Raw genomic sequence first — 22,583 nt, forward strand, 5'->3', positions numbered from 1 at the left:
AAGCAGTAACACAATGAGGACCGTGTACATAGAGGAATTGCCTCGGCCTAGCATTTTTGAGGGGGCAGGAGAGGTTGCTCCTGTAGTTAAAGCAGAGTCGAGCTGGATTGACCCACTCACAAGCTATCTGCTTCACGGGACCCTCCTTGCAGATCGCAATGCAGCCTGAAGGGTAGAGCGCCAGTTAGCGAAGTACGTCATTATAGACGAACAACTGTACCGAAGGTCTTCCACGCTCCCTTATTTGCACTGCTTGCGACCCTTAGAGGCTGAGCTCGTTCTCCGTGACACTCATGAAGGCTTGTGTGGCGGACACTTGGGGGGCAGGGCTCTCGCCTAGAAAGCGTTGCGACAAGGGTACTATTGGCCCGTAATGAAGACAGACGCACTCGAGCTCGTCAAGAAGTGCGATCAGTGTCAAAGGCATGCCAATATCCACCACCGACCTGCTGTCGACCTCAAATATCTCACCAGCCCGTGGCCCTTCGCACAGTGGGGAATCGACATTCTTGGCCCTTTCCTGCCAGCGACAGGACAAAGGAGATTCCTGGTGGTAGCAGTTGACTACTTCACGAAGTGGGTGGAGGCGGAACACCTAACTACGATCACAGCCCGCAACATACAAAATTTCTTTTTGAGGAATATAGTATGTCGCTTCGGGCTACCTCGGGTACTTATCTTCGACAATGGAAAGCAGTTCGAAGACATCAATTTCCAGAATTGGTGTGCCGAGATGGAGATACAACAAAACTTCACCTCGATGGCACACCCTCAACCAAACAGACAAGCAGAGGTCACGAACAGAGCCATACTCCATGGACTGAAGGCTCACTTAGCCCGAGCTAAAGGATTGTGGGTAGACAAGCTGCCCAATGTGTTATGGGCCTACCGAACTACCGTTAAGACCGCCACGGGTGAGGCCCCCTTCAACCTCACCTATGGCACGGAAGTAGTGATCCCAGCAGAGATCGAGGTGCCTACGCTACATTTGGAAGCTTACAACGAGGAAACAAACGACGACGAGCTCCGTACTAACCTCGACCTGGTGGAAGAAGTACGGAACCTAGCATACATTCGGACTGCATCCTACCAACAAAGGGTGGCTTGGTACTATAACACCAGGGTCAAGAAACGGCACTTCCGTGTCGACGACTTGGTTCTTAGGAAAGTTATGATACTTGAGCCCAGTGTCGGTAAGCTCGGACCAAACTTGGAAGGTCCGTATCGAGTAAGACTGGTATTCGGGGAAGGTACGTACGAGCTCGAGACCTTGGAAGGAAAGCAAGTACCTCGAGCGTGGAACATTGGCAACCTGCGACGAACCTACCTGTGATCGCTAAACTGGAGAGAGGATTGTGAGTGACTCCCAGAAGTCTAAGGACTAAAATGCCGAGCTGATAAAAGACCTCGGCACTACGATAAGTCCCAGTCGCCTCCTCGGCATGGGCAAATAAGTTCCAATCACCTCCTCGACACGGGCAAATCACTCCCCACGCCTAAGGCATAGACAGTTTGGGTATAAACCTTACGATGTCTAGCCCAGCTCAGCTTATAATAATAGGTTGAACCCGTTAGGTCTAAGGGACAACTGTCATTTGAGTAGCCCGTGCGCAGAAAGGTCGGGTATATACCCAACAATGTCCGCGCACCTCAGCGTACATCATGCGAAGTTACCTATACTAGTGGTCCAGCTCGGTAGCTCGACAATTCGGGGTAACCAACACTTAGAAAAAATTTCCTACTTCTGTCTGGTTTAGCTCGCTAGTTCGGAAATTGCTCAAACTTGGAAAATTTTGCATAGAGAGTCAAAATGTTCTCATTTCATTTTATGTAAAGATGTTAAGTACAAAAGAGAACAAAAAGCAAAACGCTTTCACTATAACCCGAGCTCAGAGACTCGGGGAGTACATCAGGATAATCCAAGGAGAAAGAAAGATCAAGCTTCTGGACTTCCAGGTAGGTCGGTCTCCATACAATCCTCCTCCGCGTCCTCCCGGCCTGATGGACCCGCCTCTGAGACTTCATTGTCACTTTCCTCTTCGGAGGAGCCAGGTTCTTCGTTTGCCGCCTTCACCACCTCGGGAGTAAGGTCGGACATGGAAACAACTCCGAGGTCTAGTTCGGGAAACTTCTGTTGCATCAGATACTTGCACATCTTGAAGCCAGAACGATACGAGCTCGATCCGTACTCGACCTGGAGATCGTGGAACTCCGGAGACTTCTTGAAGCTTTTGATGGCGTGTTTCTTCTCTTCAGCCCGCGCCTCTTGTATGGCGGTCTCGAAGATCTCGGTGCGCTCCCGAATCACTGCTTCAAGGTTCTCGTTTTCCCGTTGAAGCTTCCCCTTCTCCTCGGTCAGCGCTAGGATCAACTCTTGTTGACTAAGAGCTCATTTTTTAGCCTGAAGAACCTCACCCCAAGCTATATCCAACTTGCGATAAAGTTTCCGTGCCTTCTCTTCGGCCTCCCAATCTTGCTTCAGGCGGATCTCAGATTGGTAAACCAATGAATGAATGGCGGAGTTCACCTAACAAAAGGAAACAGAGGTAAGTATGCTTAAAGGCAGACAAGGAAACGAAGTGTAAAGTAAAAAGTACTCACCACCATGCAATAGGTAGCAGCCCGACTTCCGAGCTGACTCGTAGGCATGTCAGCCCACTCCGCGACCTCAGTTGGAAAAACGACATCCTTGCTCTTGAGCATCCCGAGCTGACGGGTCATTATACTGTCCTTTGGGAGCTGAGGTTCGGGTTCCGAAGTGCTCTCCGGTTCATGAGGCAGAACGCTTTCCTCCTGGTCTTCGTCCAAGTCCACAACGGGAGGCCGAGGGTGGGCCTCCTCCTCCTCCGGGAGCTCGGCAGAGATCGGCTCCGGTGCAAGGATGATGGAGCGTGGGTAGAAGGACCAACCTCCTGGTGAGACTTTTTTGAAGCCTTCCTCTTCTTCCCTCCTCTTTGGAAGCTCTTGAGAAGGTTCTCAGCGTCGACCTCCGACATGGCTACTGCAAGAGGAAAAGGAAAGGTTAGTCACGAACTAAGAAAAACTTAAAGTAAGCAAGTAGCAAGGTGAAGACCTACCAGGAGGGCTCATTCCAGCTCACACAAGCTTCTCCTCGGCCAAAAACTTTCATCACCAGGACGAGGTCCCTCCAAGAGTTAACAACTGCCCTAGTCTCCGCATCTAAGCTCACCCTGGGATCTTTGATAGCCACCCTCCAGTGAGTTGGGAAAGGCCATCTCTTAGGATTCCGAACAAAAAATACCTTCTCATCTAGGCCGTCACTTTGTTCGGGCTACTGAACAGGATTTTAACCCGGACCGAGGAGAGATATAGTAACTTTGTCAGACGTCCCCGCACAGACAAGCAGAATTATTTTTAATTGAACATATCGAGCTAAAGACGTCTAAAGACAGAGGTCGGTTGTACTCGTGGAACAAAGAGATGGTACCTACTATAGTCCGGATTGAGTTCAGGTGAAGTTGGTCGATAGTGATGTTAAAAAACTTGACTATTTCTATAATGAAGGGATGGAGCGGGAAGCGCAGCCCGACTACGAGCTGCTCTTCGAAAACTGCGAGCTCATGGTGATCGTGAGGCCAAAACTAACTATCAGGGAGACGGTAGCGAGCTACCAAAGACAGTAGCCTATCCGATGTCATGGTAGAAGGACCGAAGTCATTTGGATCCCGACCCCGAGAAGAAGATGGGACCTCCTCTATGGAGGTCGGTCCCTCCTCCCGAACTTCGGGTTCCTCAGGCCGAGATGGCCCAACTTCAGCTAAGGAAGTTTCCTTTAAGGGGCGAAGGGGGGAGCTACTTAGCGAGGAGCTGACCTCGCCAGCGGGAACTGAGGAGTGCGCCTCGGCACCCTCGAGCTCACTAGAGTCACCTAGGAGCCTATCTATGCTAGCACTAAACATAATTAAAACAAGAATAACAAAGGGGAACAAACTAAGAAAAAAACGAACTCACCAAAAGAAGAACGACCTCGATATACAAAGAAAGAGCAAGTTGAAAGACTCCAACCCGACCTCGGGAGAGCTCAATCACAGAATTTTTGGCAAAGAAGAGGGGTCCCTCGGCCCCCTATTTATAGTTCACCGCGAGGTGATCAACGGTTGAGATCTGCTTGATCCAACGGTTCTCATGAAAACCGGTTGCATGACGCCCGAGGATGAAATCGGTTGAGCGCATTTTTTGACATCCACGAAATCCATAAACAGCGTGACGTCCACGTGTACACCCAACGCAACCTGGGCTACGACTGGTTAAACCGAAGGTTCGAATAGGTCCGACCGGCTGATCCACTCGACAGACTGCCTAGACCTCGGGCCAAATCCACATGGACTCGTTATAAACTCCCTGCTCTGGGTTAGGACCCCCGGCTCGGGGAGTGGGGGGCAATTGATGAAGGGCCATTTGGCCCGACCTAGTAATAGGGGGACACGTGGACACAACCTGACTAATAGATAACAGCTCAGCCCGACATACCAAGACCGCAACAAATCGAACTCAGATAATCAAACCACCTCGGCATGGGTCAACTCGGGGCGAGGTCACCTCGGTACAAGGTCGCATCAGGACCACCTCGGTCCTAAGGCACTTCGGGGTTCAAACCAGTTCGGAGCTTAAAGACATCAGTTTGGGGATACCGACATGCCACTACGTGGTGATCCCAAAAACCCCTCCAACGGATCCCGGGCCTCACGGGATCACACCGCGTAACAGTTAGCATTATCTCCCTGACCGATTCGGGCGGAAATGATGAACCTTATCGGTTGGCAGCATTATCTTCCAACTAACGAGGAAATGGGTCCTATCGTGAGAAGATCCCGGAACTGATCCGCGAAACCCGCGAGGACTCGACTATATAAAGGCTCCAACCCCGAGGGCACAATGTACGCGTGATTTCTATGCTCTCTAGCTCTCTGCATTCTTAAGCTATTTCAGCTCGCAACAAGTATACTAACTTAAGTATCGAAGCGACCTCGCCGAGCTAACAACCCCGAGTTCTCTGATCCTACTTTTGCAAACCAACTTAGTCCATCGTCCGCCTGGATGCCAGATCACCTCCAGCAGGGAGCAGCAAGATCGCGCTAGATCAGTTACCAAATGCCATTCCCTTTATTCCCATAAAATTGACCCGTGATAATTATATGATGTGGCATTCTCAGTTCATATCTATTTTCAAAACATATGGTCTCACAAGTATCGTTGAAGGAAAACCAAAGCCACCCTGAGTGGAAATTGCAAATGTCAATGACAGCATCGGGAAAATTCCAAACCTAGATTATGAAGACTGGGTTCGTATGGATCAATGGATCCTCAGTTATATTTTATCCTCATTAAGTGAAAGTGTCTTGTCGCAGGTTGTTGGATTATCTATCTCATCAACCACCACGATCATTTGCTTCAACATCAAGATCACGAGTACTTCAATTGCGTCTTTGACTCCAAACTGTAAAGAAAGGCACATCTTAAGTTTCTGAGTATTTTCAAAAGGCATGTGCTCTTTCCGATATATTAGCAGCCATTCAAGCACCGTTGATAGAAGAGTATATGATTTTATACATATCATCACGTGATCAGATAATTGACAATGGTTAACAATAGGGATAAACTTAACACTTTTTTACTGTTTGGGTAATGCAGTGACATATTTGAAAGTTCGAGTATTAATTTCGCATTACCCCGAAAGTTCAGGGTGCTAAAATAGAATTTTTTCTTTCTTATATACAATACTAAATGATGATAAACATGATTAACTTACAATAGTGGCGTGCTTGAATTGATTAAAAGTGAATAACGGTTCATTTAGGATAAGTGTGCAGAGGCTGAGTTGATAAACCTAGAAAGTGGGGTCCATTATCACATGCCCCTCTCCTTTTAGTAGGAATGGTAATGGGCGGGGATCATGTTCCTCGTCTCCATCCCCAACCCCGATTCTAAAATTAACACCCATCCCTGTTCCCAATCCAATCTCCCTTAGGGATAAAATTTGTCCTTCATCCCCGATCCCTGACGGGGATTGATTTCCTACGGGAACCTAAATCCCCAAAATGTTTTTACATAACGGGGAAATTGGGGTGGAGACATGGGATCGGGAAAATCGGGTCCCGTCGGGATGGGGAAAATTGCCATCCCTATCCTTTAGGTCTTTGAGGAGTTGCATTGTTAATTTCATTTATTGGATTGGTAGATCATCATCGATTAGCATTAAGAGAGGTGAATGCATAAAGAAACCTTGCAATTTTGGGGCCTAGCTACGATGCTTCAAGGACACTGCAAATTTAGGTTTAAAGAAATTGGCATGTGTTAATGGTTCTTTTATTGCTGCATTGGACCCAGCAGGGTTCACCAACTAGTCCACACCCTCGAATATGAATGACTAGTCTTAACAACTTTCCCTGATTTATATCTTTAGGAATCTCTTTTTCCCTTGAGACCTTCACTCTCCACGCTTTTGGTGGAGCCGCTGGACATACCCAAAGAAGCTGAAGCGGACAGCCCCTCGAATGACTGACAGTCGATTTGGGCCTCTCGGGATTTTTCACCAAGACTCTGTCTGTGTGAGGCCAACCTCGCAAGGCCAGAAGCCACTGTGCTAGCTTCAGCCCTCCCAAACGGGCACTGGATGTGATCACACTGTTCGACCGCGAGACCATTTCACTGTCAATGCAAATAAAAACATTTCTTCACAGATAAAGAGATTTTAATCCCAAAGGCGATAATTTCCAGCCAAGATTGACGCACCTTTGTCAGAGCTCTGCCGGTCGACAGCCTATACAATACGACCCTAACTAAACCGATTTATCAGCTAAGGGCCCCAGCTCCCACTCCTCAGGGCCTCACCTTTTGCTATAATAGCCTGTGTGTGTGACCTGCACAACATAATGACATCTCGCTTTTCCTTCATTCACAAACCCGGAGTTCCTTTTCTACATTTCATCAACTTTTGTTTACAAACATTACAATCGCAATCAGTCAATCACATCGGCACATCCTTCATGGCACCAACATATCGATCCCACCCTCCACGATCAAAACCATCGCACAGTTGATCAAGCCAAGAGCCAAAAATCCTTGTGACGCTTTGTTGTGATGAGATATCCTCCAAGCTTTCTGCTTTTCCTCCTCACTGCAATTGTCATGCAGCTGGCGTTCTGGATGCAATACTCGACGATCCCAGGACTGACCTTGGTCCCTGCCCACATCATCAACAGGCGCCATGTCATCGATCGCTTTCTCTGCCCTAGAACCAAAAGTGACACCCCTTGTTTCTTTGCCTCTTCCACTATAATTGGTCCTTTATCCTTCCCCTCCACCAAAGCAACCTCAATTTGCACCTGTCTCAATCCAAAGCACCAGAACCGTTTGTACAGGATTTTCAAAGAAGCTTATTATAATATTATAGAGGTTGTTGTATTAAGTACCATACAATCCAATATATATATATATATATATATATATATAGCAAAAACTTAATTTGTCTGTTGGGTTGGTGTTTGAGTTTGACATTACAACCTTCACGCCACTAGCCAGAAAATTAAGTGGCTTAATTAAGCCCAGTTGTAATTCTGGTAGGCGACTAATTAATGCCAAATAGTTAAGAAAAAGAAATGTTAAATTTTGATCGATGTGGTAGAGTGCTGGCTAGCTGTGAAACTTCACATTTTCTAAATTGAAGAAAATCCATGACAAACGCGACAAAGGTAATTCGTGTTTTTGTTTTTGTACACCACTCCAGCCTTAGCTTCAGGGTCACTGTTCAGGGTGTCTTTAATTACCAACCTTTCTTTTTCTTAATCCAGGAATAAAAACTAGTTTATCAACGTAGATTAGAAAGGGAAAGGAGACGGGTCATGAAACAAAGAACAGGAAGTGCTCTTAATTTCTATGGTGTTTGAGAGATTAAATTAGCCAATCTGAATATTACTCACCTCAGGTCTCTTCGTTTGACAAACTTTCTTCATAGAGTAAAGAAGATCATGAACCCTTGGACTGATCTCTGGGTTGGACTCCTCGCCTGTAATCAAAATAAGAACCTTACGATTTTGCTTTTTCTTTGCGCGCGTCTATCAAGATTATCAACCCATGATGAGAAAGAGAACTTACCTTGCTTAGAAGGCTTCGTCACACAGAGAAGTACTATAGTATCTTGGTTCTGAACCGTGTGTGTGAGAGCCCACTGTAGAGCACTCTTGGCTTCAGCAGTCGAATCGACCACAATCATGATCCTTCTACTGATAAGAGACGTCCCGGGTTTCACACCATCACCGGAAATCTTCTCCCTGTTGTCTATGAACTCGGTCTTCTGATCGGTTTTGATGTAATTGATGGTGGGTTTTGATTGAATAGTTGGGGACCGAACCCGAACATGAGTCGTGACACGATTCAAGCAGAAACTCGACAATCTTGCAACAGTTCGACCCATCTCTTGAGACGGGTCTTGGTGAAAACGATCGAGGGAATCTCTAAAGAAGAAGAAGAGAAGAAGAAGAGAAGAAGAAGAAGAAGAAGAAGAAGAATGAGGTAAGGTATTAGCTGTTGATCTAATTTCTAGGTACTGGCATTGGCCGTCACCATCTCAAGTTTCTTTTCTCTCTTCATCTTTTGTCATGTAATCATTTTTCTTCCTGTTTGTTTCTTTTATTTTTTTTCCCATTGTGGGGGTCCTTCATTGAACGTGCTTACCATGAAGTTGTAGGCCCATGCTGTTTAAGCTATTTATTGGGTCTGGTGATATGTCTATATTATTAAAGAAAGCATCACAGCATAGACGAAAAAAGTATGCAAGGCCTTAATCATATGAGAGGAAAAGGGGAATATAGTTTGATAGTTGGCACATCATGTGAAAGGAAAGGAAAATAGTTCATTCAACCAGGCCCTCCCCCCACCCAACATACACACACAAGATGAAAAAGGAAAAAGGAGGAAATTATATATCTATTTAATTATATCTAAGTTCTTTAATTTGCTCGTTTTCATTTATATACTTGTATGAACCAGATGAAGAATGTATATTAATTGTATGCCTGGATTAATTGCTTAACTAGTTCAGTTTTCGAGCCATGGAAGCATAAAAGATTTAGGTTAGGCAATTGAGCATCAGGGTCATCGGAGCTATCATCAAAAGCTGTGAGAGGTGTTGTCTGGAAATTTCTACGGGTAGATATGATTCTGAGAAGGAAACGAAGGCTGAAAAAAAGGTAAACTTGGTGACGTGGATTTCTCTTCAGCAATGGATTAAAACCTAAATACTGGAATACAGACGTGACTTTTTGAGAGGTTGAGAATCATTGAATTGTCATGCTTGCTCAGAAAATTGGAGGGTCCAACTGTCTGTACCGATATATGGACAAATTTGACGGATGGGTGCTGGGAATTGCTTCCAATTGATCTCTTTCTAACAATTGAATTCCAAGTTTTTCGAGTCTGTCTTTCACACATGAAGAAGATTGTCATCTAAGTCTACCCATGCTTTGTAGAGATTCCTATTCGTCCAAAATCCAAATTAATTCTTCTTCCATTAATAGAAAGTTCTCTTCAGTCACTCATGTCAAAACCCTTGCAAATCGAGCAATTTATCATTAATAAACTCTTGTAACAATCACTTGCAGTTAGAATTTAGAAAGTGATACTGAATTTGGTTAACTTTGCCTTGTTTTTTGATTGGGTGGGGAGGGACACATTTCCTACACTGCCCATCTGATCACTTTTCACTTTTCACTACTCACATGTGGCAACCCAAGTGCTAACGTTATAGCTAGGAATACGCCATGCGTGTTAATTTGTTCATGTTGCCTCTTTCTTACGAGTTAAGAGGTAAAATTTAGCTTAACAATTAGCTTTCCACGTGGCTAAATTGATAGAGATTTCTTTGGGCGCCAATTATAGGAGCAATCGGCGCCCTTGATTAGGGAGTATTTTATTTAGTGGTCACCGGTGAGACGTAAAGCATAAGAATAGCTTCTATTCCAGTCCTCCCACAGTCCCACTCCACCTGGTTTGATGTTGTTGATATCTGCTGCTTGTTTTAAACATAAATTCAACTTTTGTGAAATTGGGTCAATATAGTTTGATGGTGTGAAAGGCAAACTGGAAAAGGGGACGTCCTCAATCTTCTTGCTAAAGGAGTGAGAGAACTTCATATGATAGTACCATTCACAACCACATTAAATGGGGATGGGCCCAAGAGTTCTCGAATGTCAAAGTCAAATATCCGATTCTAAATCATCCCTTTAACTATTTCAATGTGAATCTAATGGTTATAGAAATCCAACTGTAGGAGCACTATTTCCAGACTTTTCAAATCATTTCTCAAGTCTGAGAACTTCATCTTCAACTCCGGTGGTCCTGCAGGAAACCAAAAAACGAAAGAAAATGAGAAGTTTTCAACCCATATCTCTTTCCCCGTTCTCCGCATAATTATCTAAGGATGTGTTTGGATTCGGGAGGAAATGGAAACACGTTACGTGAAAAAGAAGTCGGAGGGAATTTGGAATTTTGGAGACCTGCATATTTGTAGGTTGTAGCCAGCCACACCGAATTTTGGAATCTGCAAGACTGCATCTGCATAAGAGTAGTTTCATTATTTTTTCTTTTTCACCATCATATCCATTTCCGATTCTGTCCCCAAATCCAAACAAAGCCTAGATGGTTTTTTCTAAAGTTTATTTCTTGATGATTGTAAGCCACCCCGGGTTCTCTAATTCAGTTTTTGCAGGCAACCAGTTACCGTCCTCTATAAAGATGAGCAGATCATCTCCTGCAGGGAGCAGCCAGGTTGCGCGACACCAGGGAGCTCCACTTCAGCCTCTGAGTCATCGGCCACCTGGGAGCAGATGGGATGACGAGGTACTTAGCCAAAAAAATGATACGTGACCCGAAACCGTCACATCATATGGTGTTACATGACCCGAGGTAGGAATAACAATTTTCTCCAAGGTTTTTAAAACTGAACCGAACAACAAACCGATCAGGGGTCTAGTTCCTAGGTCGAACGGACCAACCATTCGAACAAAATGGATGGCCCGTTCTAGTAAAAAAATAAAAAAAAATAAAAATAGCCAAAACCATTGGACGGTTCAAACGATTTGACCACCCGGGTCAACAGTTTGTTGACCAAATCAACATTTTTTTGGCGAAATAACGGTTCTACTGATCACCCAGTTATTCTAATCTGACCATCTGGTCCAGTCTAGTTTTGAAAACCATGATTTTCTCCATCCCCGCCAAGTACACGGCCTCCCCGATCAGGCGGGGATGGGATAGAGATTGCCTTAGCAAGGACAAAGTGGTGATGGAATTAATAAGAATGCCTATTGAGGATGAAGAGTAAAGTCCACTCCCCACCCAACCCCGATTATATATATTAAATATATGTGTATACATATTATATTAAATATATAATATTATTTATATTATATAGGGTAAATTACAAAGACCCCCCTGTACTATGACCGTGAAACAAAGACCCCCAATTTTCCATTGAAATCTACCGTTTTAATTCCCAAACTACCCTTGTAAAAATGTTCAAACAATTGGAAAAAAAGTAATGTTCATCTTCTCCGACCTCGTGGAATAGTAGCGACGACAAAGATGGGTCATCATCGTGGAAAATGGATTGCCATCCGTCGTCGATGAGCATCAGCCCCGGCGGGCAACCGCCCTCCACCAGACCCTTCACCCCCCTCCCACACTCCATCAGGATGTACTTTAAGATAAAAGGCGTCCCAGGTGCACCAACCAAACTTGTCTACTATTCCTGGAGGAGTCTTCTCGTCCAGGAGTATGAAGGTTCCTAGGTGAACCCTCACCAACTTCATTAACAAGACTATATGGATCATCTCCGACATGCATGTCCAGTGAGCTCCTGAAGCTTGAGCTTGTCACTTGTGTCGACTCACTCTCTACGCAAATGTCCAACTTGTCCAAAATCATGATCTGGGTCTCGTGTTTGACGTCGCTTCCTTTGTCTCCCACCCAATGCGTCGTCCACAAGACTTTGAATCTAAAGATGCTCATGAACTTAATTCCCCTGAGCTTGCCAAAAGAGACCATGTGTTGGGAAGAAACTAAGTTTATCCACAAACTATTTATTTTCCAAAAATTAAAAAACTTGTAGATATTCAGCTAGCACAATTTCAAGCAAGATATCAACAAAAATAATCATAAGCCAAGCAAAGAGAGGCACACGATATTTAACGTGGAAAACCCCTCCAATGTAAAGGGTAAAAACCACGGGGCCAAGGAGACCCAACCAAATTTCAACCAAATCGGATCACAAATGACCCTTGATCAGAGTAATTGATAAAGACTGTCGCGAGATGTTTTCTTTTCCCGATCAACTACGAGTTGCTTCTGTTCGACCTCAAATAACCTGCAATTCAGAGCTCCGATCAAAGATCCGATCGTTCAGAATGAGGAAATTTCCAGCCGTTTGATGAACTCTATGCACTAAAAAATCTGCACAGTATTTCGATTTCTCTCTTTTTCTCTCTCTCTCTCTCTTCAACACGCCGCGCGCAAAAAGGTCTAACCCTAGTTTTTTTTGTTTTTCTTTTTGAAAAAACAAAAATAGTGGGCTGAAGGAGAGTGGGTTATAACATGGGTCAATATCCCATAATGGTCTGGACCCAACAGTTCTCCCCCTCCAGCCCATGAGAGAAGGGAGACACTTCAAAAAAAAAAGGCAACTATGCAAATTTAAGGCCGGCTGCTCCGGCACATAGTTCAAGATTCTCTAGAGGCACCACTTTTGTCATCATGTCAACAGGATTTTTGTTAGTGTGAATCTTTTCAAGTTCAATCAACGTGGAGTTCAAAACATCTCGAATCCAATGATATCTTACATCAATATGTTTCGATCTATTATTAAATGTTGGATTCTTACCAAGATGAATAGCACTCTGACTATTACAATATAAAACATACCTATGTTGAGTGAAACCAAGTTAATGCACAAACTTTTTCATCCACAACAACTCCTTGCATTTTTCAGTAATAGCGATGAACTCAGCCTTAGTCATAGACAATGCAACACACTTCTGCAACCTAGACTGTCAGGCCACATCTCCCCCTGCAAAGGTAATCAAATAGCCAGAAGTAGACTTTGTAGAACCAACATCCCCAGCCATGTCTGAATCTGTATAACTACAAAGAATAGGTTTCCCAATTCCAAAACAGAGTTTTAAACTAGAAGTACCTCGGAGATATCTCAATATCTACTTCACAACAGTCCAATGTTCTCTACCTGGATTGGATAGAAAATGATTAACAACACCAACTGCATGAGCTATATCAGGCCTTGTGCAAACCATTGCATACATTAAGCTTCCTACTGCAGATGCATAAGGAATACGTTGCATTTCTCCTTTTTCTTTATCACTAGAAGGAGCTTGTCTAGTACTAAGCTTAAAATGTAAAGCAAGAGGTGTACTTACCACTTTAGCTTTATCCATATGAAACCGCTAAAGTATTTTTCCAATATACTTCTCTTGAGATAACCACAACTTTTTGGCCTCTCTGTCACGAGTAATCTGCATGCCAAGTATATGTCTTGCTGGTTCCAAGTCTTTCATTGCAAAAGACTTACTAAGCTCGTTTTCCAACCTGTCAATTCTAGAACAGTTATGACCAACAATCAACATGTCATCAACATGGAGCAATAAAATGATGAAGCCATTATCAGAAAACTTCTACACAAAAACACAATGGTTTGAGGTTGTCTTCTTGAATCCCTACTGGATCATAACAGACTCAAATTTCTTGTACCATTGCCTCGGGGCTTGTTTCAACCCATATAGACTTTCTTCAATCTGCAGACATAGTCTTCTTTACCCTTCACCATGAAACCTTTTGGTTGCTCCATATAAATTTCCTCTTTCAAATCACCATGAAGGAAAGCAGTTTTTACATTCATCTGCTCAACCTCTAAATCAAGACTGACTACCAAACCAAGAACAACTCGGATTGAAGACATTTTGACAACAGGCGAGAAAATCTCCTCAAAGTCAATTCCCTTTTTCTGACGATAGCCTTTGACAACTAATCTATCTTTGTAACGTGGATTAGAAGTATTCTCCTCAGTCTTTAACATGTAAACCCACCGATTTTGCAAAGTTTTCCTGTCCTTAGGCAACTTGACCAGCTCAAAAGTATGGTTGTCAACTAAAGATTTCATCTCATTATTCATAGCGGCAACCAATTCTTTCTTGTGCTCAGACTCCATAGCCTCTTTGTAGCATTCAGGTTCTCCCCCATCAGTGAGAAGCATACATTCATTAAACGAATAGCGAGTATAGGGAATATGTTGTCTAGAAGACCTTCTAAGTGGGGCAACAGGTTCACCAATAGCGCCATTAGCAAAAGCATCAATATCATCAGCAACATCATCATCATTATCCTCAACCAAATCATCATGAATATGATTTTGACCATCATCACAATTACCGAACTCAACTACACTGCGCATATGTGTCTCAAGAACTGGATTAAGATCAGCTAACCCATCAGTACTCGAAGACTGATTTCTCGGCCTTATCAATATCCTCAATGGTCTGATCCTTCATAAAAATAACATCACGACTTCTTACAAGCTTATTTTCAACTGGATCGTACAATCTATAGTTAAATTCATCATGATCATAGCCAATGGAGATACATTGTCTTGTCTTGACATCTAACTTGGACTTTTCATCTTTTGGCACATGCACAAATGCTTTACAGCCAAAGATATGTAAGTGGTCATAGGATACATCTTTTCCGTACCACACCCTGTGAGGAACATCAACTTGCAAAGCAACAACAGGAGATAAATTAATAACATGTGCAACAATATATAAAGCCTCACCCCAAAAAGATCCAACCAACTTTGCTTCTGAAAGCAAACATCTAACTCTCTTCATCAACGTCCTGTTCATCCTCTCTGCCAGGCCATTAAGCTGAGGAGTCTTAGGGGGCGTCTTCTGGTGTCTAATGCCCTACTGCCTGCAGTACTCATCAAATGGTCCACAATATTCACCACCATTATTAGTGTGAATACATTTCAGTTTCTTCCCTGTTTCCCTCTCAACAGAAGCCTGAAATTGCTTAAAGACACCAAGTACCTGGTCTTTACTCTTCAAGACATAAACCCAAAGTTTCCTTGAATGATCATCAATAAAAATAACAAAATAAAGTGCACCACCAAATGTTTTTGTCTTCACCGAACCACAGAGATTTGAATGCACCAACTCAAGCAACTCTCATTTCCTAGAGGGATGATGGTTCTTGAAAAAGACTCTATTTTGTTTTCCCAGCCAAGCAATGAGCACACTTTTCTAACCTTGCACCTTTCAAACCTGAAAGTAGATTCTTCTTAGTCAAACAATCAAGTTCCTTCTCACTGATGTGGCTAAGTCTCTTGTGTCATAACACTGATGGGTTATCACACTCAACTACGTTCACACCATCAATGGAAACTGAAGTCTTGGTCCAGTACAGACCATAACACTTCTTTCCACGTGCCACAACCAAAGAACCTTTAGAGACTTTTCACTATCCATTACCTAAGGTACTAACATAACCATCATCATCAAGAACACTGGTAGAAATCAGATGCAAACGAATGTCTGGTGCATGTCTGACATTTTTCAAAATCAATTCAGTCCCATTACTTGTTTTTAGACAAATAGTGCGAATGTCAATCACATTTGAAAAACCATTATTACCCATCTTTAAAACCCCATAATCACCTGGAGTATAAGATGTGAAAACCTTTTCTCGTTGTAACATGAAAACAGACACTACTATCAACAACCCAACCTGTCTCATCACAAGCAATTGCAAGATCACCTGCAGTGGTGGTGGCAACATGATCATCATTGTCATTATCTTTATTTTGCTGCTTACCTTTGTTACCTTTATTGTCCTTCTTCAGCTGAAAACAAAATCTTTTGATATATCTTTTTTTACCACAATAGTTGCCTTAAAGGTTTTTGTACTTAGACCTTGATTTGCTTCTAGCCTTACTTTTACCTCTGCTACCTTGTCTTCAGTCTCTATCATTGCTTTTCCCCCTGTTTTCAGTAATCAAAACCTCTGATTGAGAAGAGGATGCTTGCTGAGTTCGCCGTCTGACTTTTTCATTCAAAACAACAACTTTTACATATTCCAAAGTCACTACACCACCAGGAGCAGAACTGGACAAGGTCACGCACAAATTTTTCCAAGAGTCAGGTAGAGTATTAAGCAACCAAAGTCACCTTCAAATTTAATACCATGTCGGACAATTGATCAAAGCACCCCTGAATTTCACTTAGTTGATCAGAAATAAGAGTACTTTCCTTGTACCTCAAATTCATAGCCTGTTTCAATAGAAATAATTTATTGTTCCCAGATTTAGAGGCATACAAAGTCTCAAGTTTATCCCACAAGGTTCTGGCATGTGAATCATTAGCAATATGATTCAAAACATTATCATCTACCCATTGTCGAATAAAGCCACAAACCATCTCATGTTCAAAATCCCATTCTTCATCAGATTTATTTTCAGGTTTTTGAGTAGAAAAAACTGGTAAATGTAACTTTTTCACAAATAGTAGATCCTTCATTTTTCCTCTCCACTTGTGGTAATTGGTGCCTTTCAAACTAATCATTCTACCATAATTAGGCTCAATTATGCAATCAAATAAATCCACAAACAAATAACCTGGCTCTGATACCACTTTGTTGGGAAGAAACTAAGTTTATCCACAAACTATTTCTCTCCCAAAAAAAAAAAAACTTGTAGATATTCAGCTATCACAATTCCAAACAAGATATCAACAAAAATAATCATAAGCCAAACAAAAAGAGACACACGATATTTAACATGGAAAACCCCCCCAATGTGAAGGGTAAAAATCACGGGGCCAAGGAGACCTTACCAAAAATCTCTACTAATAACTTGAGGTAAAATTTACAGAAACTCAAATAACACAATATGCTCACAAACTTAGAGCAAATACAGATTCTCAAACATACAAACGAGAATACCAAAAGTTGTGAAAAGAACAGTCACAAAAACTCACAAACGTGGCTACTGTTCAGGCCACAACATGGAGACCTCCACTACTCCAAATCAGATCTCCACCGTTCAGATCGTAAACCGGTGAGTTTTGAACAATCTCACCAAATTTCAGCCAAATCGGACTACAAATGACCCTTGATCAGAGTAATTGATGAAGACTGCCACGAGATGTTTTCTTTTCCGGACCAACTACGAGTTGCTTCTGTTCGACCTCAAATAACCTTCGATTCAGAGATCCAATCAAGGATCCAACTATTCAGAATGAGGAAAAATGAGTCCTCCACTTACTGTCCAAATTTTAGCTCGATCGGATGGTGGATTGGAAAGTTCCGGCCGTTTGATGAACTCTACGCACTGAGAAATCTGCACAGTATTTCGATTTCTCTCTTTTTCTCTCTCTCTTCAACACGCCGCGCACAAAAAGGTCTAACCCTAGTTTTTTTTTTGTTTGTTTTAGAAAAAACAAAAACAGTGGGCTGAAGTAGAGTGGGCTATAACATGGGTCAATATCCCATAATGGGTTGGACCCAACACCACGTGTCCACTTTTCGATTCTTCGACCTCAAAACCCACATAACAACCGACCGTGTTTGTTGCCTTGTCTATAGATGGAATCGCTACAATATCCAAAGGGACATTGGTGAGGATGGGGTGCCCGTTGGCAATGAAATTCGAACCATTGAGATTTGAGAGTAAACGACGATGGCCAGCCATCGTCGGTGACCCCAATAAGGTTTGTTGATCCTTTGATCAAACTAGGGGCCATAGGATGGGGAGATCCAAGTTAGTACAGCATGCACACAAAAGAACAAAGAGATGAAATAGGTGTATATAGACAGAAAACGAAGAGCCGAGTCCGATCAAGATGAATGCGTGCAAGGAAAGGCCCAGGAATACTGCCTTAAATAGACTCTAACCAAAAGGGGGAATCTGGATGAGATCACGGAGAAGATGAACAATGCTTTATCTCCTCACAGACTGTCAGTACCTAACCAAAAGGGGGAATCTGGATGCGACAAAGAAGGGGCATTGTATCTCGTAATTCTATGAGATCACGAAGATTGCAACAAGTGGGTTTCTGAGCAGTTGGTCTCTCTTTATCTCCTCACAGACTGTTAGTACCTAGCTCTCATAAAATACAACAAGAACTTCAGTTTCCGCAGAGAGAAATAAAAAGTAGACGATGGCTAGAGGGGGATTTAAGGAGACAATCTACAGTTTTTTTTGCAGGAATTCATGATTTTCTATTTTTTCACAAACAAATTTGGATTCAAGAAAGGATATTGCAAGGAGAAAATTTTTGAAAAAAAATGGAATTTTATAGAAGAAAGTTGTGAGGTAAACGTAAACAAAGAATGGTAAGGACTAAGGGCCAAAGGAAGAAGAGCCAATTGTCTAGAAATATATATACATGGAGGTCGAAGTTTACAGGAAAATTAATATCCACTTTTTCTAAAGATAAAAGAAAAATACAATCAATATCAGTCAGAACTCAGAAGAAGCCTAGAAGAAATTCCCGGATGTGGTGGTGGTGAAAGCCGACAATGCCCCTTCTTTGTCACCGCTGTTGTTCCTGTAACGCAAGGTTGGAGAAGATGAATAGTGATTTTCTCCCGATTGTTCGAATATTTATTACATGGGTAGTATGGGGAATAAAACAGTGGATTTCAACGGAAAATTAACAAAGGAGGTCTTTGTCTCACGGTCATAGTACAGGGGGGTCTTTGTCACAGACCCCATAGTATAGGGGGTCTTTGTAATTTACCCTATTAGATATATCAAAATATACTTAAAATATTATTGCAATTTAATTTTTCCTTTGTTTTAAATAAATACCTTTCTAAAAATAAAATTTTAATTAAAAAATTCAGGGTTTCAGGTGCCTAATGGGGAAACCCTCTCTGTCGAGGATTGGGGATGCAGACTAAAATTTTTTACAGGGATTAATTTAAAACTCGCCCATTACCATTCCTAACCGGAGGGTCATCCCCTAAATCCATAACACCACCAAGCCCATAAATATAGTTTCATTAATTATGTTAATTATAAATGTAACATTCAATACTTGTGGAAATTATTAAAATTTTCCAATTATTTATTTGAAAATTTGGAAGTCTTATCATTTAAGTTTCACTAAATTAAGAAAATCGCTAATTATTTCTCAAAAATTATAGTAAATATCAAAATTACTGAAAATATAAAAAATAAATTTATACTTATTGAAATTAATTTTCCAATAAAAATTACTAAAAATTTTAATTATTATTTGATAATATCATTAAATATTAATAAATTGACCAAAATTATTGAATATATCAATAACTACTTATTGCCAGAATTATTGAGAAATTTTAATTATGAAATTTGTATTTATTAATATTTTAATTAATTATTAGTTTTTTTAGTAATTATTGATTTCAATAATTAATTTAAAAAATCTGAAATTAAATTACCAAAATTAGTAATTTTCAGCAAGCAATTCTTAATAATTAAAATTTTCAATTTACCGGAATTACGAAAAATTATAGTTTAGGTGTTGATATTTACTAAATAATCTTCAATAATATCAGTAGTTATTGAAAATATAAAAAGTATTCCACAAATTAATTTAACTACCCAGATTAATTTAAATTAATTAATTTATCCATGTTTTTGGTTTTTAGATGATTTATAATGTAGATTAAGATGTGTTTCAGGAGGAATTTTAGATGGGAGAGATTGTGTAGGAGAAATTTTAGGAGGGGGTTAAGCGGATTGGTAACATGAGAGAGAGATTTGGAGAAAGGGGCAAGGGATAATTTTAGGTGGGAGAGATAGTTTAGGAGAAATTTTAGGAGGGGGTTGGCTAAGTGATTGAGAACATGAGAGAGAGAGATTTGGAGTGACACTCTAGTGTAGAAGAGAGGGCTGCCACGTGGCAACATGAAAGGGCTAAAAAGGGGTAAGGGAGAATGGAGAGAGGTTTAAGGAGAGAAGAAAGCAAGGGGAACGGGAGAAGGAGAGGGCTGCAGATGTGGGACCTAATCACTTTATAAATTATAATATAGTATAGATAGAAGTATAGATATATCAAAATAAATTTAAAATATTATTTTAAGTAAATTTGTTTTTCTAAATGCTGTTAATTAATAAATTTTAGAGATCCGTATACTCGCAGGGAACTATCTCCATTGGGGATCGAGGATAGAGAACAACTTTTATCCCCATCAAGGAACAGGGTCGGGGACAAGAATTTATTTCAAAATCGGGGTCAGGAAAGATGATCCCCACCCCGTTGTCATTCCTACTATCAAAGGATATGTATCGATTTCCTAATCCATGGAAACACTATTTACATATATTTTGTATGTATTTTTGTATTCGAATATAAGAACCCTCTAAGCCTATTTTGGGAAAAGTGCAAATGCAAATATAAACATATTTATATTTGGATTCTTCTCAACCGGAGCCTTTTAGACACGAGGATTGACAAATAATTCTTCTACAGCTCAAGTATTGAATTGTTTGACTTCAACAATACAATCAAATGACCATGTGCCATGCACCTCTAAGCAAAGACAAAAGATTAATGATTTAAGTATTAATCTTATATGATATGATTTAACTTGTATGACCTACATATAAGCCAAAACAGGTATTGAAATTATATAGTAAGATTTATAAATATTAGCGACTAGATAAAAATATCACCATTATCATCTAAGCATTGTACCAGCTTGGTGGGGTTTAGCTATAAATTGGTGTTTGGTATGATTGCCTTTCTAGTTTCAATGCCTGTATTTGATGATTTATATTGAATCTCAGGAAATTGAGTTGTTTTGGCACATGATACAATGCATAATAATTTATTATTGTGTCGAACACATAGATGCCATCGGAAGTGTGAAGGCATGTGCTATGCCTACAAAGTAAAGACAAAAGAGTAAAGATACAAGCATTAATCATATATGATATGCTATTATGCTTTAACTTTTATGATCAATATGGGTTGACATTACATAGTTAGATTTAGAAACTAATAGTAACCATATCAAAATATCATCATTATCATCTAAGCCTTGCCCCAACAAGACGGGGTTTGGCTATATAACAACCCTTTGACATTGGCTCCTTTTTCTAGTCTCAATGCTTATACTTGATTATTTGTATTGGATTTTGGGAAATTGAATTGTTTTGCACAGAGTTCAACTATGATGCTAGAAATGCTTATAACCAATTCATCAATGTCATAACCAATCAAGATTAATTCAAGATTCAAGCATTTGTGAGCTACAACTAGAATCTTAATGACAAATAACTACTTAAAGTAAATAATGCAGTTGAACAATAAATGTAAGCAACTTTAGAACAAATAAATATAAAGAGAAATTAGTAGGGTTTGTGATGTTAGTAGCTTAGTAATTTCACTAAATGATCTTTTATCTTGTATATTCAAAGAAAATAAACAAGATAAATGTAATGACTTCAAGATCACAAGTGACTCAAGCTATTGCAGTTAACAATTAATGTTAATAAAGTTAGCAAGAAAATAAACTACAAGAACTTGAAAACAAATAAAACATAAAATACACACACACACGAGGCATACATGATTTAAAGCAGTTTGGCAAACTCTGCATACGTCCTTTACCTCAAACCACCATTGAGGATTTCTACTGACCAGCTAGACTTTTCGAGTTCCATCTAATCTTCTACAACTAGTAGGACTTCATGAGTGCCTACAATACCTTAACCAGTTGTGCCAACAAGACCTAAATCAATTGGGCTTTTGGGTGCTTGTAAGACCCTGTAGTTGGGATTAACAGAGGTGCCAATAAGACCTTAATGGTGTTTAAAACTTTGAACACCTACCTACTCAAAGATAATACAAATATAACACTAGCATATTTACAACAAGAGAAGCCTCTGAATCGGTAGACATAACAATACACAATACAAACTATTCAGCTACTAGTGTTTCTCTAAAGATGCTTAGCTAAGTGAAGAGACCCACAATAGATGGGTGAAACTTTACAAGCTCAAAAGCTTATCAACTTTTTTCACCTCTAATATTATTGAAGCTCAATAATTTCTTCAACAAAAAATGGCTCTAGCTAACTTGCTCTCATTGAAAAAAAAAAACTATACAATATGTAACAAGGAAAGCACAACTTGTTTTTCTCTAGCTTGAATCTAATTTGTTGCTTATTGTTTTCGAATCAAGTAGAACTTGTATTTATAGAGGTATTTGAGAGCAAGTGATCGTTTTCTAGCTGTTGGAGGGAAATTATCAATAAAAGCCCTTTTCCAAAAGGTAGAAGTAAGAAACTATTTTCTTTTAATTTCTTATAAATGAGGCTTTGTGGTTTTTTAAGGAAATGTTTGGTTCGTAGGATGGGAAGGGACAATATGGAATATTATTGAATATTCTTACTTCTTGTGTTTGGTTTGTGAGATGTCATGAGATGGGGTGGAAAAAAAGTGGGATTATAGATTTCAATTTTTGGGATGTAGAATCCCACAATTTTGGTGGAAAACAAGTGGGAAAAGG

At 40.7% G+C, this 22,583-nt stretch overlaps 1 protein-coding gene across 3 annotated transcripts; it reads right to left on the bottom strand.

Annotated features, from left to right (window-relative positions):
• Positions 1-6,289: 6,289 nt before the first annotated feature.
• Positions 6,290-9,604, bottom strand: LOC148854553 (uncharacterized). Of its 3 annotated transcripts, none has more exons than XR_016095118.1 (4): positions 8,116-9,604; positions 7,941-8,026; positions 6,754-7,346; positions 6,290-6,645 (listed from the first exon to the last, which is right to left on the bottom strand). XR_016095118.1 is itself a non-coding variant. In XM_088941977.1 (3 exons), exons 1-3 carry the CDS (start codon positions 8,432-8,434, stop codon positions 7,062-7,064), a joined length of 690 nt encoding a protein of 229 aa, XP_088798103.1. In that variant the 5' UTR covers positions 8,435-9,604; the 3' UTR covers positions 6,290-7,061. The 3 variants fall into 3 exon arrangements, 1 of the variants encoding a protein (XP_088798103.1); XR_016095117.1 differs by having other exon boundaries at positions 6,290-6,669; XM_088941977.1 differs by having other exon boundaries at positions 6,290-7,346.
• Between the last annotated feature and the right edge of the window lie 12,979 nt (positions 9,605-22,583).

Source organism: Nelumbo lutea, chromosome 4 (assembly GCF_056320005.1).
Source record: "Nelumbo lutea isolate HS-2025 chromosome 4, American lotus-T2T, whole genome shotgun sequence".
NCBI classification, from domain to species: domain Eukaryota; kingdom Viridiplantae; phylum Streptophyta; class Magnoliopsida; order Proteales; family Nelumbonaceae; genus Nelumbo; species Nelumbo lutea.